At 41.5% G+C, this 18,798-nt stretch overlaps 1 protein-coding gene across 1 annotated transcript; it reads left to right on the top strand.

The window, feature by feature from the left end:
- Positions 1-354: 354 nt before the first annotated feature.
- SERPINB13 (serpin family B member 13) lies at positions 355-15,256 on the top strand (the record flags this gene model as incomplete). The annotated part of the gene is made up of 8 exons (XM_081149059.1): positions 355-463; positions 1,963-2,144; positions 2,647-2,703; positions 10,965-11,093; positions 11,484-11,601; positions 12,966-13,108; positions 13,255-13,410; positions 14,852-15,256. The coding sequence occupies 8 exons, from the start codon at positions 355-357 to the stop codon at positions 15,254-15,256; spliced, it is 1,299 nt and encodes a 432-aa protein (XP_081005185.1).
- Between the last annotated feature and the right edge of the window lie 3,542 nt (positions 15,257-18,798).

Below are 18,798 nucleotides of genomic sequence, written 5' to 3'. Positions count from 1 at the left end.
TAACTTGACTGTTCTAATGCTGCCCTTGGTCCTCAGTTGAGCTCCTGCTTTTAGTTTTATTTTGTTTTCTTGTTAATTTAGATCTCTTTATACTTGGACACCCTAAAAGGATTTCTAAGGGATTTGAGAGAAGTGAGAAATTGCAACCCTCCTCCTCTATGTCTAAAGTGTATTGTATTTGAGCTACAGTTGACAGTGCATTTCCCACAACTTCAAGTGCATAACTGCATGGCCATGACGGAAAGAAATAGGAAATTCAACCTCAATTTTGTCATAAATCTTGCATGCTAATTTTATGAAGGACATCATCATTGAGAAACCAAAGGTTGTTTCACTGGAAATGCAAAAATGGTAATGACTAGGGAGAGGCAGAGAGAGAGATATAAATTAAAGATCTCAATTACTCATGTTACACGTGCTTCCCGGGTCCATGCTCAGCCACCTCTGTCTCTCCAGAAGCCAGGTAAGTTCTTTCTTCAGTTCCAACTGAAGACTCTTTGTGTTTTGAGAATGTTTGTTGATTTGAAAGAAGACCTTTTATTGTGCATAACTTTCCTTGGGGTGATCTGATTTAATTCAGTGTCTACATAGCCATGAGACTGTATCTTCTTCATGTTGTTTCACAGCAAGTTAATTCATTGTATTTCTGGGTTAACCTGCAAGGTAACCTGGGGTGAAATGGAAATCTCCACAGCAGATGTCGGATGCCCTAGCAGGCAGCGGTGGGTCCTTGATGGCAAAGACACCCTGCTCCCCTAAGTATGTAGGCTGTCAAAAAATTTTATTCTGCCTAATCTCATTCTTGTTTTAGGATTTTTTTTTTTCTTAAAGCCTTTATTAACTAATTATAACACAGCTAGCTGGAAGTGAAGAAAATATAAAATGTATTTTGTTTATTTTGGGTAAATATTAATTGTTCTTAAATTTTTTTTTGATGAGATAACAAAAGTAATATGAACTCACTGTACAAACTCAAAACTATATAGAAAATTATAAAAAGGAAAACCTTTCACTCTCAGTTAATAATCTATATGTCATTATTGTGGAGGAAACATTGAGCCCAGAGTCAAGTTTTCATGCAGCTAGGGACTGGGGTTTAAGAGAGTTAATTTACCCCACCGCCTCTGCACAGGATTTTGAATCAATTGAGAAAGTATCAGAGAAGGATGACTCTTGGCTTGATTATTTCTAAGGCTGGCCGGGGGAACAATGCTTGGACCGGCGGCATGGGGCTCCCCCGCCTCCCCCGGCCTGGCCATGGGTCCCTCATTTGGACAAGCCGGGCAAGGAGGGCAAGGACTGGGCCTGCCTGGGAGCTTACCTCAGGGAGGAGGTGGCGGGCAGGCAGGTCCTGACAGAGAGCAAGGGAGAGTCAAGCGCCAGGCGGTCACCTTGCTCCCTGGAGAACCGAGAACCGAGAAGCACCGGGCGGTGCCCGGCTGGTGCGCGTCTCTGCTGAAGAGAAGGCTGAGCGAAGGGGCGAAGAGCACGCAGCAGGGACCTTCCACCCAGAGGGGGGAAATCCCTCTTTCTTTCTTTTTAAGTTTAAGAAAATACTTTATTGAGGTATAATTGATATGCACAAAGCTTACATATTTAAGGTACACAACTTGATCACCGTGATCAAGGCCATAAACATACCCATCACCTCCAAAGGGGTTGGTGGCCATTATCGTTGTCAGAGGAGGTGAGTCTGAAACGCCTCCTGAGAATTCTGCAGCTCAAGTCCAGGCTTGTCTCTGTGTCTGACTTTAATTTGTTTATTGAAATAGTCCATAAACCCTCTTTTATGGATCAATGCAAGAGAGAGAAGCAGGGAGGGTTCCCATGACCCAAAGCAATTCCAAGTGAAAAGTGTTCATTTGGTTTGTTGTTTCTTTTTTTTTGAGAAATAATATTTTTCAATTACAGTTCACACTCAGTATTAATTTGTATTGGTTTTGATTGCTGTTGCTGTTCTAGATCTCTCTAGAATCTTCATGGAGTCGCTTGGAGCAGCGACCACTCAGTTTGGGTTTGATCTTTTCAAAGAGCTGAGTAAAAGAAACAGTGGCAACGTCTTCTTTTCCCCCGCGAGCATCTCGACTGCCATCGGCATGCTCCTCCTGGGGGCCCGAGGGGCCACCGCTGCCCAGCTGCAGAAGGTAGGTGGGGGGCTGCCACTGCTTCTCGAGCAGCCTTTTTTGGGGGTGAGCCCTCTAGAATTACCTGGAAAACATGCTCCTCTTGACCCATGGGCCAGGAAACAAAGAAAGCGTGTGAAGACATGAAGCGGCTTTAGGTCTATCAGTAAAGCCCTCTTCCCTCTCCAGATTCCCCAGGCCATCTGCTCCCTGGCACTCAAAATTCCTCCGGGTGAGGGCTGGGTGAGGCCCCGTCCAAAACCATTAACCTGATAATTAAAGACCTATCAGGAGAAGTTGCATAACCCCCACTAGGCTATAAAGGACACATCAAAGATGAAGACATGCACGGGAGAAGCATTTGCAGGCTCCTCTGAAGACAATCAGACTGTTCATGATTTTGCAAGGAGACCAATGTTATCTGTGTGCCCCTGAGGAGACTTTAACAAACGCCCACGATCCCCTGACTGATTCTGTGGGAGGTTTTCCCTGCTCTGACCACCGTATTTTCTGTCCCTTTCAGGTGCTCTTCTCTGAAAAAGACACAGAAAACTCAAGAACGAAAGCCGAGGAAAAAGAGGTGGGAGACCTGCCTTACCACGTCACTAAGGTGGCTTTGCAGATGTGGCCTCACTGGGGAAATGTGTGGAAGAGGGACTACCTCACACTTTCTTTTAAGCAGTAATAATCACAGCAGTGAAACAGTGTCACTAGGGTTATACAATTATAACAAACCCTTAGTGTTAAGAGGAGACCTTATCTTGAATGCACACTAACCACTATGATAGATACTGGTAAAGGCCAGCAGACTGAGGAGTCCCTACAGCAGAGTGGATGGGTTTGGAGGTAAACAGACATGGGTTCAAATCCTGATCCAGTCAGTTAATAGCTGTGCTGCTTTAGGCAAATTATTCATCTTCTTTGGGCCTTGTAGAGTGCCCAGTAGAGTGCCTGGAACACACTGGTGACTTGCCCAGTGGTGGCATGGTGGTATAGGTGATATTGTTACTACACTGTATTTTTTTTTTTTAATATTTCTTTTTGATTTCAGAGAGAAGAAAAGAGAGGGAGAGAGAGAGAGACAGAAACATCAATGATGAGAGAGTCATTGATCGGCTGCCTAGCCAGGAACCCGGGCATGTGCCCTGACTAGGAATTGAACCCCAATTGCCTGGATCCTAGGTCGATGCTCAACTGCTGAGCCACGCCTGGCCGGGCTCTACACTGTATTTTTATTTTAAGTCCCCCGTTCCCCCTATCCCTGCTCTGATGTTTTATTTTAAAAAAAAAATATTAGCACAGGATTAATGACTTCCTGGGGTCTCTTCCAGCTCTAGGGTTGTATATGCCTCGTGCAAAGGACAGAGTATGCAAACATGGGAGAGAGGTTAAGTCCGAAGGTTGGGGTTGACATTTGGAGATGGTTAGAGCTCTCAGGAAGGGAACATCTGCCCTGACAGTAGTTATAGCTCAGTCCCAGACCCTCTTAAAAATAGGGGTCAAGTCACCCAGTCATACGGGCTGTTCATTTCACATCCCACACGGCCAGGTCGTCTGGGTTCCTCCAGTGCCTGCGTGGAGAGTCAGGCCTCCTCCCAGGCTCTGTATGAGAGCTGGGGCAGGTAGCTGCTCCGCTGTCCACTCAGTCAACGAGCACAGTGGTTTGAGAGCACTTACCCTCCCAAATAGAACCTTTGTGGGAATTAGGAAAAATAGAGCAGAGATACTAGAAATTTTAAGATAGTATGTGGCTCACATTTGTGGCTCGCATTTTATTTCTATGAGACAGCGCTGGTCTATAGCATATATCTGGGAGGTAGGGTGTATGCAGGTTCCACTTTATTAAATATTACCTAATGTTTGCAAAAGGGCTGATTCCAACATCTGTTGCTCTCAGCAGTGTATACAGGCCCATTTCATATGGTTGTAAGAAGAAAGTCAGACCTGAGATCCCACCGGCCTTACAATCCCCAGCAATACATTTTCATCCATCTATCCTTCCATACACATATAAATAAGTATATATTTTTCTGTATCTATTGGTGATCAATGATTTATTTTCTCTGTTAAAGAGTGAATCCCATTAATAGAATTTCTAATGTTGTCATTTTTTCATCTGTGGGATAATCAACTTGATCATGATTTTTAAAATTATACATTATCGAATTGGATTTGGTTATATTTTAAGCGTTTTTAAAAAATTTATGTTATAAACATAATCAATCTGTACTATTTTTCTTTGTCTTGTCCTTTTCTAGTTTTGATATCAAAGTCTCACTAGACTCCTAAGGTGGGGAATGTTTCCTCTTTTTTTTATTCTCTGGAAGAGTTTTTATAAATTTAGAAACACACCGAGTATTCTGTTCAGAATTTGGATTTAAAACTTCCTGGGCCTGGTGATTGATGATTGATAATTTCTGTTTCTATAATTGTGACTACTTTAGATACTTCATATGCGCATACAGTATCTGTTTTTTTGTGTGCTTGTGTGTGACTGGTTTATTTTACTCACCATAATGTCTTTGAGATTCACCCGTGTTGACAGATGCAACAGCATTTCCTTCTCTTTAAAGGCTGCATAATATTCCTTTGTATTTATAGACCACGTATTCTTTATCCATTCATCTGTTGATGGAGACTTAGGTTGCTTCTAGTGTTTGGGTGTCGTGAATGAAGAACTGCAGTTAACATGGATGTGCAAATATCCCTTGAGATCTTGCTTTGAATTCTTTTGGATACATTCCCAGGAGTGTGATTGCTAGATCATATGTTAATTCTACTGTTAAATTTTGAGAAACCTCCATACTATTTTCCGTAAAAGCTACACTATTTTAGATTTGCACCAACAATGCACAGGGGTTCTGGCTTCTCTACATCTTCACTAACACTTGCTCTTTCCTGTTCTTTTTATAGTGGCCTTCCTAATGGGTGTGAGACGATATCTCATTGTGGTTTTGATATTGGCACTCTCCTTATGATTAGTGATGTTGGGCATCTTTTCAGATGCTGTTGGCCACTGGTATGCTTTCTTTGGAGAATTGCCCATGCAAGTTCTTCGCCCATATTTGTCATTGGTTTATTTTTGGTGGTGGTGGTGTTGTTGAGTTGTCGAAGTTCCTTGTATATTCCAAATATTAACCCTTATTAAATATATCATTTGCAAGTATTTCCTCCCTTTGTGCAGGCTGTCTTTTCACTTGGTTGATTGTTTGATGATCAGAAGTTTTTTAGTTTGATGTAATTCCATTTGTCTATTTTTGCCTTGTTGCCTTTGCTTTTGATGTCATTCTCAAGAAATCGTTACCAAATCCAGTGTCCTAAAGTTTTCCCGTTATGTCTTCTAGTGGTTCTATATTTGTAGGTCTTATTGCAGGTCTTTAACCTATTTTGAGTTTGTTTTTTTTTTTTTTGGTATGTGGTTTAAGGTAAGGTGTCAAACTTCATTCTTCTTCATGTGGATATTCAGTTTCCCCAGCACTTTTGTTTAATAGACTGTCCTTTTCTCATTGTGTAGTCTTGGCACCCTTGTGGAAGATTATTTGGCCATTTAAGCAACGGTTTATTTCTGAACTATCTATTATTTCCATCGGTACATATATCTTTCTTTATGCCAGTACCACGGCATTTTACTTACTGATGCTTTGTAGTATGTTTTGAAATCAGGAAGTCTGAGGTCTCCAACTTTGTTCTTTATTTTCCAGATTGCTCTGGCTACTCAGGGTCCCTTGAGATTCTGTATGAATTTTAGGATTTTTCCCCTATTTCTTTAAAAAATGCCACTGGGATTTCAATCAGGATTGCACCTAATTTATACATCACTTTGGGTAATACAGATATTTAATGATATTGCATTCTCCAATCACTAGCATGGGATGTCTTTCCACTTATTTGTATCTCCTTTAACTTTTTTAAAGCAAATTTTTGTAGTTTTCAGTATACAAGTCCTTTACTTCCTTAGTTAAGTTATACATACGTATTTCATTCTTTTTGGTACTATAGTAAATGGGGTTATTTGTACTAAGTAAATGGGATTACTACTTTTTGGATTGGTCCTTGTTAGTGTATAGAGATGTAACTGATTTTTGAATGTAGATTTGTATCTAAACTTGCTGACTTAATTTATTAGCTGTCACTCGTTTTGTGGACTCTTTAAGGCTTTCTGCATATAAGATCATGTCATCTGCGAACAGACATTATTTTACTTCTTTTACTTTCAATTTGCATTCCCCTTTTTAATTTTCTTCTCTAGTTTCTGTGGATAGGATGTGCAGTACTATGTTGAATATGTTAAGCAGCAGTAGTGAGAGTGGACGTCTTTACCTGATTTTGGAAGAAAAGCTTTCATTTCACCACTGAGTGTGATAATATCTGTGGATTTTGCACAAATGGCTTTTATTACGTTGAGGTTGATTTCTTGTATTTCTAGTCTTTTGGGTGTGTTTTTTTAATCATAAAAGGGTGCTGAATTTTGTCAAATGCTTTTTCTACATTAATTGAGACAATCATGTGGGTTTCATTTTTCGATATGAATGTGCTGTATTACATTGACTGAATTATTAGGTCAAATCGTCCTTGCATTCCAGGTATAAATCCTACTTGGTTGTGGTGTATAATCCTTTTAATGTGCTGTTGAATTTGGTTTGCTAGTATTCTGTTGAGGTTTTTTGAATCAATACTCATTAGGGTTATTGGTACATAGTTTTCATCTCTGATGTCTTTGGTTTTGGTGTCAGGGTAGTTCTAGCCACATAGAATGAGTTTGACAATGATCCCTCTTCTTCAAGTCTTTGGAAGACTTTACAAAGGATTGGTATTAATTCTTCCTAAAATATTTGACAGAATTCTCCAATGAAACTATCTGTCTTTATTAGAGGTCTTTGATTATGGTCTTCTTACTATTTATGTCTGTTCACATTTTTATTTCTTCATCATTCAGTCTTGGGTGGTTGTATATTCCTAGGAATTTATCTGCTTATTCTAGGTTATTCATTACTTTCACATATATACTTGTTCATAGCAGTCCCTAATAGTCCTTTTTATTTCCAGACATTTCTAATTTTTGTTATTATTCTATTTTTTTCTTAGTTAGTTAAGGATTTGCCAATTTTGTTGATCTTCTTTAAAAAAAACCCCCACAACTCTTGTTTTTGTCTTTTTTACTGTCTATTTTGTTTATTTCTGCTTTATTATTATTTTAAAAAATATATCTTTATTGATTTCAGAGAGAGGAAGGGAGAGGGAGAGAGAGATAGAAACATCAATGATGAGAGAGTCATTGATCGGCTGCCTCCTGCAAGCCCCCAACTGGGGATGGAGCCCGCAACCTGGGCATGTGCCCTGACCGGGAATCCAACCACGATCTCCTGGATCCTAGGCCCATGCTCAACCACTGAGCCACTCCTGGTCCCACATATTTCTGCTTTAAATGTAACCCTAACTTTTGGGTTAGTTTGTTCTTTCCCTTGTCCCTTGAGATGTAAAGTTAGGTTGTTGATTTAATTTGTTCCTTTCATTGAGTCACATTTCCTCATTTCTTTGCATGCTTGTTGTCTTCTGTTGTGATCTGGCAATTGGAAACTCAGCCACACAAGAATATCTTTTAAAAATCAGGCTGACTAGAGCCCTAGCCGGTTTGACTCAGTGGTTAGAGCATCCGGACTGAAGGATCCTGGGTTCAGTTCCAGCCAACGGCACTTACCTGAGTTGTAGGCTCCATCCCCGGCCTCTGTTGGGGTGCATGCGGGAGGCAACCAATAGATGTGTCTCTCTCACATCGATGTTTCTCTCTCTCTCCCCCCCCACTCTCTCTGAAAAACAATGGAAAAAATATCCTCGAGTAAGGATTTAAAAAAACAAACAAAAAAATTCCTGCTGACTAGAGATCCTGGAGACCACTAAGCCTTTTCTGGGGATGAATTCCCTTTGGGTAAATGCGGGTAACCTCCTGATTGAAGAAGTTTGCAGATTTCTACTCAGGAGGACCCCTGGTGTCTGCCTGTGGTACTGCAGACTCATGAATGTTAATTGCCTTTGTTCTCAGGGGCTCTCTTGGTGCCCTGTTCCTATGGGCACTTAGGTTCAGGCCAGACAGGAACCAAGCCCTCAGGCAGCTTCTGGGAAAGTCAGAATGTTGGATGTACATTGCACTCTTCTGTTTCTCTCCCCAGGGATAATTTGGGAGTTGGGAGTTTTCCCCTAATCATATCATGGTGTGTGTGTGTGTGTGTGTGTGTGTGTGTGTGTAGGGATTCTGGTGAATAAATGCCGTGAATTTTTTTGGCCAGGATTCAGTGCAATTGGTTTCATGCTCAATGGGATACAAAAACCTCTTAACTCATTTCCGGATATCTTACAAATGTATTTGTTTCTTGTATTGTTGTTAAGTCAGTATCTCTAGTCTGGCGCTTCTTATTTGCTCATCTTGATGACATCACTCCTGGGAAGCCTCTTTAGTAAAGATTAGCTCATGGTAGATGCTGTCAGGTTGCACTGGGCTTTGTTTGTTCTCGAATGAATATTGAATTGTATGTTGCATTCTAGGTTGAAATTTTCTCCAGCTTTTTGAAGATAGCATTCTACTCTCCATGTCCAATGTTGTTGTTAAGAAGTTGGTTTATTTGTCAGTCTTTAGTAGGTGATCTCTCTGGCTGCATTTAAGTTTTGCTGTCTGTTTTTGTTGTTTCTGAATTTTACTATAGTATGTCTAGATGTGGATTTCTTTATTTACTAAGACAGATCTACTGTGATTTCGGAATATGAAAATTCGTAATTTTAAAAAATATGTTTTTACTCATTTCAGAGAGAGGAAGGGAGAGGGAGAGAGAAAGAGAAACATCAATGATGAGAGACAGTCATTGATCAGCTGCTTCCTGCACACCCCCTACTGGGGATCAAGCCTGAAACTCAGCATGTGCCCTGACCAGGAATTGAACCATTACCTCCTAGATCCTAGCTAGACACTCAACCACTGAGCCACACCAGATGGGCTCTGAAAATTCATACTTTCCATAATTCTGGAAAATTAGCCAATTAATTTTTTAAATAATGCATGTTCTCCATTCTTTCTTGCCTTTTGGAAGAATGTTAGAATTCTTATTCTATCTTCTAGATTTCTTCACCTGTCATACATATTTCATCACTTTTTGTCTGTGAGCTGCATTCTGAGACAATTATTCAGCTCTATCTAGTCTACTAATTTAGCAGTGCCTAACTGGCTGTTTAACTCATCTATTGAGCTTTTAAATTTCAATGTTTATTGAACATATAGAGATTCTAGTTGATTATAAAACCAACTTGGAACTTGATAACAGTCTCCTCTTTCTCAAAGATATTTTCAATATCTTTTCTCAATATGCCACTTTTTAAGTGTGATATCTGATAATATCAACATCTAAAGTCCTGAGGGCCTAATATGGCTCTTTGCAATTTTTTTCATCTGATTCTTGATGTGAGACTTATTTTCTCATGATTTGTAGTTTTGGAATATGAACTAATATTTGGTTGGTAATCTATGGTAGTCCGGTGAAATCTGAGATGCAGTTACCTTTCTAATATAGATAATTTTTTTCTGGAATAAGATCTTGGAATGTTACCAACCTAGGGCCACTTTAAGTTAATTTCTTAGTTTGTGGTTTCCCAGTCCACAGAGGTAGTATGATTTCAGACCTCAAACCTGTTTGACTGTAGGCTTTTACTCCCTTTCTCCATTTTCAGGTCAACTTAGTCACAACCGGCCCACTGGAGAAATACTCCGATTACACCCTTCTCTTTATAGCAGTCCATTTTCCCCATAGGCTTCAATACCTTGATCTGCTCATGTCACATGTCAGTCAACCTCAGTCATGAATGATCACTGGACATTTAAAGGCTCATAGTAACAAGGAGGGAGCCAAAGGTCAAATTCAACCTCAGATATTTTGCTTGAGTAGCACACTTTTACACTTTCCATTTGAATGTCTTCAAATGTTTATTGGTTATGCACAGAATCAACTGAATGTCTTTTATGTGCCAGCTACTACTTTGGCCATTGAGTAGCCATTAGTGAAATAAAAAGATGAAATAAACAAAAGACTCATGGGTTTTATAGTCTAGAGGAAGAAGGCCTTTCTGTTAGTGCCATCAATTAAGGGTAAGGTTTTCAGTTCAAAATTAAAATGTCTCTCCCTCGCATCCAGCGCAGATGGAAGTAGCCAGACATCACTTGACAAGCAGGGGAGCGGTCTTGCTCTCTGTTTTAGGGACATGAGCTGTGTCAGAGTGCCCTGCCATGGAGCACTCACTCTTCAGCCCTCAATCAGAAAACTGATGGGTTCTACAAAAAATATCTAGACATAAGATATTTTCCCCTCCTAGACATAAGGAAAAAAGTCTCACTTCAGCCCAGTGTGTAGCTCTGACAAATGGCTACTTATACCACCAAAAGTCTCTTTTCTTATCCACTGTATAGAACAGATATGTCCAAATTTAAAGTGGATAAGAGTCACCTGAAGAATCATCTACTTTCCTCAGTTACTTAGTATTGCGAGGAGCTAAAAGCAAGCACATGAAACACTTGGTGGGCAATTACATTTGAGATGAAAAATGCAGCCCGAGCCAGAAAAGCAAGATCTGTGGTATTGGGCCAAGGAGCAGGCTTCTTTGTGGAGCTGAGATCAGTTGTGACTTACCTTATCAGATGATTTGTGTAAAAGCCACCTGACATCCAGGGAATATACCACACTCATGAGCCATCCTCAAGGCTGCCAAGCTGAGGGAAAGGCCCAGCAGCCATGTCCTCCTGGGGAAGAACCTAGGCTTGCTTTTGCTAAGATAACTCATTGAGTTTTTGTTTTGATTTTGAAGATTGAGAAGACAGAAGAGATACACCACCAATTCCAAATGCTTTTGAGTGAACTAAGCAAACTCAATAATTATTATGAGCTGAAAATAGCCAACAGGCTATTTGGAGAGAAGACATACCTTTTCCTTCAAGTAAGTATTGCTGTGTCCACCACCTCTGTGAGTCATGCTCGTGAATGGCCAGTGGCCCTGTTGGGACTGTAGGTCCTGGTAGCATGCTGCCTACATTGACTGCCTGGGTTGGCCCAGATCACTTGCTGTCCCCCATGCCTGTTTTTCAGACATCCAGGCCCTTCGAGAACTCCTTTTTAAACTTGGCAGTTTAAATCTGATTTTTGCTTTAACCCTATTGCACCTGCATAAAAATATGCACGGAAGTATTCAAAGTGATTTGTCCAGGTCCTCAAAATCCCTGCTTACAATGTTAAGGATCTTGATGTACAGCTAAACTCATTTGGAGATGTTGGCAATGGATACATTGAATTTCAACCTCTTTTTATTCCTTCCCTGTTTCTCCTAAAGAAATACTTAGATTATGTTGAGAAATATTACAATGCATCTCTGGAACCTGTTGATTTTATAAATGCAGCAGATGAAAGTCGAAAGAAGATTAATTCCTGGGTTGAAAGCCAAACACATGGTAGAGTATGGATGGGTCGTTCATCATAAAAAAGCTCCTTGAGTGCCCTCTGTGAGTGAAGCCCTGTGCTTGGCACTGCGTGGGGGGCCAGGGTGGACAAGCTTTGAGAGGGGACTTGGTATGGGTTTTACGGGGTCAGAAGGGCAGGCCTGGGCATGAGGGGAGGGAAGAGGCACTGCAAATTGTAAAGAGGGCCAAGGAGAACCAGAGAGGGGGTCACAGGAGCCAACTCCATGGAAACACTTAGTGGAAAATTATTTGCACATGGTTGTGCTTCACAATAACTTTGAGGGCCCTGAAACTGGGCTCATGTCTGCTCGGGTTCACATCCTTTCCTTTATATCAGAGCCTTTCTTTCTGAGGTCCTTAAGTGGAAATGTCAGAGAGGGTTTCCTTTCTCTTTATCAAGTGAGAAACAGTCAGCTCTCCCATCAAGACCCACTTTTGCTACCTACAGCTGGGGCTACCTGGGCCTGCTCTCCACTTGAGCATCACTTGGCGGTGATAACAACTTTCAGCCCCATCCATAGCAGGGAACATGACAAAGTCCTCACTTCACCCTGTCCTCCCCATTACCCACCTAGCGGGAGCCAAACACTCAAGAACTTCCCGAGAGGAGAGGTGATATGCAAAAACCCAGGGGTGGGGGGATAGCTGATACTTTAGCGTTAGAGCTCCAGATCACATTTTTTATTCCAGTTATCAGCGAGACATCTGTCATTTCAGAATGCATTTTTCTTCATAGTTAATCCAAAGGAAATAAAAGGTTTTAAAGGTAGGAAAATAAAGGGTCTATGAAAAGGTTTTAAAGGTAGGAAAATAAAGGGTCTACCAAAAGGTTGGTCGAAGATAATACTCTTTAGAATTGAGTTTGAGGTGGGCTGAACCCAGAGACAAGAATGTCAGCTCCTTCTCCAATAAAGTAAGAAATCTCTCAATCTCAGGTGGTAACCATATCAAGTGGGTAAAAATAATAATAGCTAACATTTTCTGAGTGCCTATTGTGAGCCGGGTAGGGATCTAAGTGCTATCCATGTATTAAATCACTCCTTTCAGCAGCCCTATGAGGCAGGTTTCATTCCTGCTTTACAGATGTGGAAACTGAGGCAGAGAGAGATTCCTCAGTTGATAAGAGGCCAAACTGGGTGCTCACAGAGGCAATCAGATGGCAGAGCCTGAGCTCTTCACCCCTCACACCTCAGTCCCCTGGGATGAACAGGCGGTGGCAGTGAGCCTGTTGCGCAGGGCTCGCAGGTGCCGGCCTGGCCGAGGCTGAGGACCCATCGAGTCCACCTGCATGGTGTCTGCCACGCATATCACTTATCATATTGAAGATGGGCCAATTCTGTTGCTGTCGTTTGCAGAAAAAATCAAGGACCTGTTTCCAGATGCCACTCTAAGCAGCTCCACGAAGCTGGTGCTAGTGAACGTGGTGTCCTTTAAAGGGCAGTGGGACAGGGCGTTCAAGAAAGAGCACACCAAGGAGGAGGCGTTCTGGCTGGATAAGGTGCGGTGCTTTACAGAAGTGACGTGCTCACGGGATGTGAACCCCGATGCGTTTCCGTCAGGGCGTGGGGGCAGCACCTGCGGGTTCGGGGGCCGGGGGCTGGCCCGGCGGCCCTGCCCTGACGCGGGTGCCCGGGCGTGTCGCAGGGCACGAGCAAGCCTGTGATGATGATGGCGCAGCGCCGCTCCTGCAGCTTCGCCCTCCTGGAGGACCTGCAGGCCAAACTGCTGGGCATTCCCTACAAGAACGGCGACCTGAGCATGTTCCTGCTGCTGCCCGACGACGTCGACGGCCTGGAGGAGGTAGGCCTCGCAGGTGCCCGTGTTCGCTTCGGTGTCCGGGGGCCCTGCGCCCCGAGCTAGTGCCGGGTGAGCCTGCAGGAGGGGCTGTGCTGGGCGCCGGCGGCTGCAGGTTTTCCTGCCACTTTGCCGCTAACGTATTGGCGTGGCCGGTGCACTGTGCTTTTGAAACCAGGAAGGCCTTGCTTCTGACCCTGATTCCTCTTTAGCAGCGTTGTGTCCTTTCAAGCTATTTAACTTCCTTGAAACTCAATATTTTTCCGTCTATAAAATGGGCTTCATGGTTTTTAATGTGTAGTGTTATTGTAACGATTAGAGACCATACTCTATCTCTCACTCTGTCTCTATCTCTATCTCTGTCTCTATTTTTATCTCTGTCTCTCTCTCTTTGTCTCTGTCTCTGTTTCTGTCTCTATCTCTCTGTCTCTCTCTCTCTTTGACTGTGTCCCTGTCTCTATCTCTGTCTGTGTCTCTGTCTCTATCTCTATAACATGCACAGAACAGCATCAATATTATAACAATATAGCACCTATCACATATATTATTATAATACTGGATGTTGTCCCGTTGCTGTGAAACATGGCTAATTCGTTACACATTGGACAACACTGTGGGACAGCGACATCAGAGTATGTTTAAAGGCTTTGAGAGTATTCCTGCTCTGACTCAAACACCCCAGTTGTGGAAATTATCCCAGGGAAATAATTCAGGAGAAAAAATTGCCTTTTTTGAGTCAATTAAAAATTTCTGCATTAAATACACTAGGATACCTAGCTTGAAATTCATCATCATAATGTTTTGTATCAACATAATCTATTATCTATTACAATGCATGATACATAGATACTTGTAAAGTGATAAATGGGTGAATGTTGGGGAAAATTTATCAATTTGGTGAAAATATCTCTCAGATTAAAGATATTTAGGAGAGATATGCAGTAGTGTAAAGAAGTTTACATTATAAAAAATAAACCAGACATTCTCTGTGATTGCAACTATGTAAATACATAATTCATATGTAAATGTATTGATATGTACTACATATTATAATAAACATTACATTATTTACATTAATATAATATATTAATTATAATTTGCTTATTATATAATTTACATAAACATATATTTTGTTATCTATAAAAAATATATAATATATATGCAAAGACATTTGGGGAATAGTAAGATGTGAAATAATATGCAGTAGATCGATGGAATAAGAAATTTCTTATCTTTAAAAATTCACTAAATGCTATTGACTTTTCACATAGGCACAGAGAATTTAAATAGAGAAAATATAAGACAAGTGCCTGCTATATAAAGACAACGGTCTAATGAAATGAAATTTCTACTGTTGTTACTAAAATTAATGATTTCTGACGGATACAGATCAGTGTTAAACTGTTTCAAACTTTTATTGATAATCTTCCCCCCCTTTCCTTAATAGATGATAAATAAAATAAGTCCCGAGGAGTTAGTAGAGTGGACTAGCCCGGGGCAGCTGGAGGACAGGCCTGTGGACTTGCGCCTGCCCCGCTTTGAAGTGGAGGACAGCTACGACCTGGAGGCGGCGCTGGCCGCCCTGGGCTTGGGGGGCGCCTTCAGCGAGCGGGGGGCTGACTACTCGGGCATGTCCCCGCACTCAGGGCTGCACGCCCAGAAGTTCCTGCACAGGTCCTTTGTGGCGGTGACGGAGGAAGGTACCGAGGCTGCAGCGGCCACCGGGGCGGGTTTCGGGGTCACATCAGTGCCAGGCCATGAAACTTTTCACTGCGACCACCCCTTCCTGTTCTTCATCAGGCACAATGGGTCCGACAGCATCATCTTCTTCGGCAGATTCTTCTCTCCTTAGGCCAGCCGCTGGCTTGGCGGGAGATCAGTGTTGGAGTATCGATAGGACTGTGGGGACAGCCCGTTCTTTACAGCGATTTGCTTTCCTTGCTTGCATTCCAATCTTACCACCAAAGCGGATGAGTTAGTGACTGCGCTGGGTGTGTGTGTTTATAATTTTCCTTAAAAGGGAAAGGTCCTTTTGTCTGTGTCATGTATAAAGTGACTTAAATCAAGGCTTAGTATTAAAATGCGGTTGATTTCTTCTGAAAGTAAATTAATGACGTGGTTTTATGCACCAATGAAAGTAACAGTCTCGTCAGTAAAGACTATGAATTAGTGATTTTTGGGTCCCTCTAGTTCTAATATTTTGAAAGATGATAATGAAAAGTAAAATAAAACAATAATTTACTCAATTCATGTGTTACTTTTTTCTTTCTCTGCAGATAGTGCGGCAAACTGCGCATAGGAAAGAGAATGTAGAAACACATTGGCGAAACAAATTAAAACTCAAAAGCCAGAACAAAGTGAAACAATGTCCTAGGCAGAGAGGATGCCCATATTTCCACCCTGTGCTCTAGCAGAGCAAATCACTCATTGTCAGTTGCACAAACATCTTGATATTGTGAAGTCAATGTGGTCATAAAAAAAGATGCACTCATTTTAATCCTACAACTTGAGTTTTGATAAATGTATACATCTGTGCAAACACCACCACACTCAACATACAGAACATATTCATCGTTCCCCAAGGTCCCCTGTTCTGTTTCCCTGTCAACCACCCCATAAAGCCCCAGCTCATGCACCTGCTGACCTGCCTTCAATCACTGCAGGGTACAGTTGTCATTTCTAGGGTTTCATTCAAATGGATTCGTATCGTCTGTTCTCTTTTGTGTCTAGCTTCTTTTGCTGAGCACTGAGCTCTTCGATGTTGGGGTATCAGTTACTTCCTATTGACAAACAGTATTCTCTTGTATGGATAAACCACATTTTGTTTGTCCATTTACCCATTGGGCATTTATGTTGTTTCCAGTGTTTGGCTCCTGTGCATAATGCTACGATGCACATTTCTGTGCATAAGTCTTTGTGTGGACATGTGTTTTCATTTCTCTTGGGTAGACACCAAGGAGTGAAATTGATGGGTCTTATGGTATATATAGTACACATTTAAATTTATAAGAAGACGCCAAAATATTCTCCAAAGTGGTTGTGCCATTTTCCACTCTTACAAGCGATGTCTGAGCATCCCAGTTGCTCTGCATCATCACCAGTGGCTGGTGTGGCCAGTGTTCTTCATTACACCCACTCCAGTAGGTGTGAAGGTGGCACCTCATTGTGGCTTTAATTTATGCATTTCCCTTATGACGGATGATGTTGAGAACCTTTTTCATGTGCATGTTGGTCATATGCATATCTTCTTTTGTGAAATGTCTATTCAATTTTTTTGCCCTTTTTTTGCCTTCTTTTATTAAATTGTTTTCTTATTATTGACTTGTAATTGTCTTTGATATATTCTGAATAAAAGTGTTATGTCAGCCATATGAATTTAATTTTGGTGTCATTGAGCAATTTAAAATTTTCAGAGTCCAATTCATTAATTTTTTTCTCTTATGATTTCTGTTTTTTTTCTGTCTTATTTAAGAATTTTTTGCGTATCTCAAGTTTGCTAATACATTCTTCTATGTTTTCTCCTGGAACTTTTATGGCATTAGCTTTTACATTTAGACCCATGATTTACTTTCAATTAATTATTGTGAAGTAAAGTTTGGGGCTCATTGTTTCTCATGTGGTCATTCAGTTGTTCCAGCACCATTTGTTGAAAAGACCATCCTTACCTGATGAATTAATCACCCTGAAAACTTTGTGACATATGCATGTGTGGGTGTGTTTCTGATCCTCTGTTCCTCTACTGATCTATATGTCTATTATATGTCAATATCTCCCCATCCCCGAACATAGTCCTTCCTGAGCTTTGATTTGTCTGATAACATAACCACTCAGGCTTTTATATGACTAGTGTTGGCATGGTATGTCTTTTTCTATCCTTTCATTTTAACTTAGACATGTCCTTAAACTTAAAGTGAGTTTTTAAAAAATTAAATTTATTGGGGTCACATTGGTTAATAAGATTATATAGATTTCAAGTGTACAATTTTATGTTATATCATCTGAATATTGCATTAAAAATAGACGTCATAGAGTGGGATGCTGTGGTCATCCCATGGAGATGGAATGGACTCCCCCAACCCCCACACAAAAAATTGGTTGAACATTGATACTGATGATACCACACATGCACCAAGAAGGTATGAAGAGGTTTATTACTTGACCCAAGGGGGCTTTTACTGTGGTTAAGACTTGGGCTTGGGTGAGGGTTCCTGTGCCTGGTCAAAATAGAATTGCTTGGCTTGCACTTCTTGCAGGTGCCAAGGAAGGGAGCTCAGGGGCTTTCTTACTAGCTAGCTTAAAGACACTCTGTGAGCACCCAAGAACCTCTGTGGTGAAGACGGGGTATAAACTCCCTCTGTAGCTAAGGTCTCAGGTGTTCTATACCCTGGTGCTACCCACACTCGGCCTTCAGCACTTGTCTGGGGCTCTGTTTTCTTCCCATGTTCTGCCCCAGGCAAGTCAGTGCTGGCATCCTGTCCTTCCTTGGAGGTGCTTGTCTTTTCTTTCATTTCAGGCTGGGTAGTTGCCTTGCAACCATGGCTTTTTGTGGGCTTCAGAATCTGAGCCTATATTTGTTATGCATTCTGCATCTCCAAGTAAATTTTATCTCATTGCCTCACCCAAAACCTTTCACTGCAAAAGGTGTGGGCAGAATAACTGGTTCTAAAATTAACACCCTTTCCATGCCTTTCTCTGGGGGTCAGCAGAAGGTCCCGGGACCCCTGAGCACTGATCTAACTGCCATATTTTTGCAGATGTGTATTTGGAGGGCGGGGTCTTGGGCTGGAAAGGATGGCCTTCCTGGCACCACCGTTTGTGCAATCTGGGACATGCTCTAATGAGCAAGAGCCCAATGTTGCGATGGGCCTCACCAGTCCTGGGATGCAGAGTTCTAGGATCCTCTGCAGTAGTTGCCCTGGCATTGCCTTCGAGGTCATTAATGTGCAACCTCTGGAATAAACATCATAGCAGGGAGGTGAAATGCAGACAATGAACACTCCGTTTGTCATGTGCAATTTATCTAAAGGTAAACTTCACTTGAGTCTGATTACTATCTAACTCAGAGTGTACTCAAAAGAATGCAAGCTTTGCTTTTTCAAAAACTATTGTTAGACATAAAATATAAGTAAAAGAAGTCCTTCTTAGAAAGGAAACAAGTGCATTTTTAGTTTCAAATGAAACGTGAATCATCTTAGGCGATATTTTGGAGTATGAGTGTTTCTGGTTTCCACCCATTAAGGCACATAATTATCAGAAACAGAGGCAATAATGCAGCCTTAGATGTTAAGATTCTAGATGGCAATGGCCTAGCCCTGGGTTTCTATGCCCTGGGATGGCCCTACCCTCTGAGGGATAACACACAGCCACTTGGGAGGGCAGAACTGTCAGTGACTT

The sequence above is a fragment of the Miniopterus schreibersii genome (assembly GCF_964146895.1).
Source record: "Miniopterus schreibersii genome assembly, chromosome: 10".
Taxonomy (NCBI): domain Eukaryota; kingdom Metazoa; phylum Chordata; class Mammalia; order Chiroptera; family Miniopteridae; genus Miniopterus; species Miniopterus schreibersii.
This window is presented reverse-complemented; position numbering and strand designations above follow the sequence as displayed.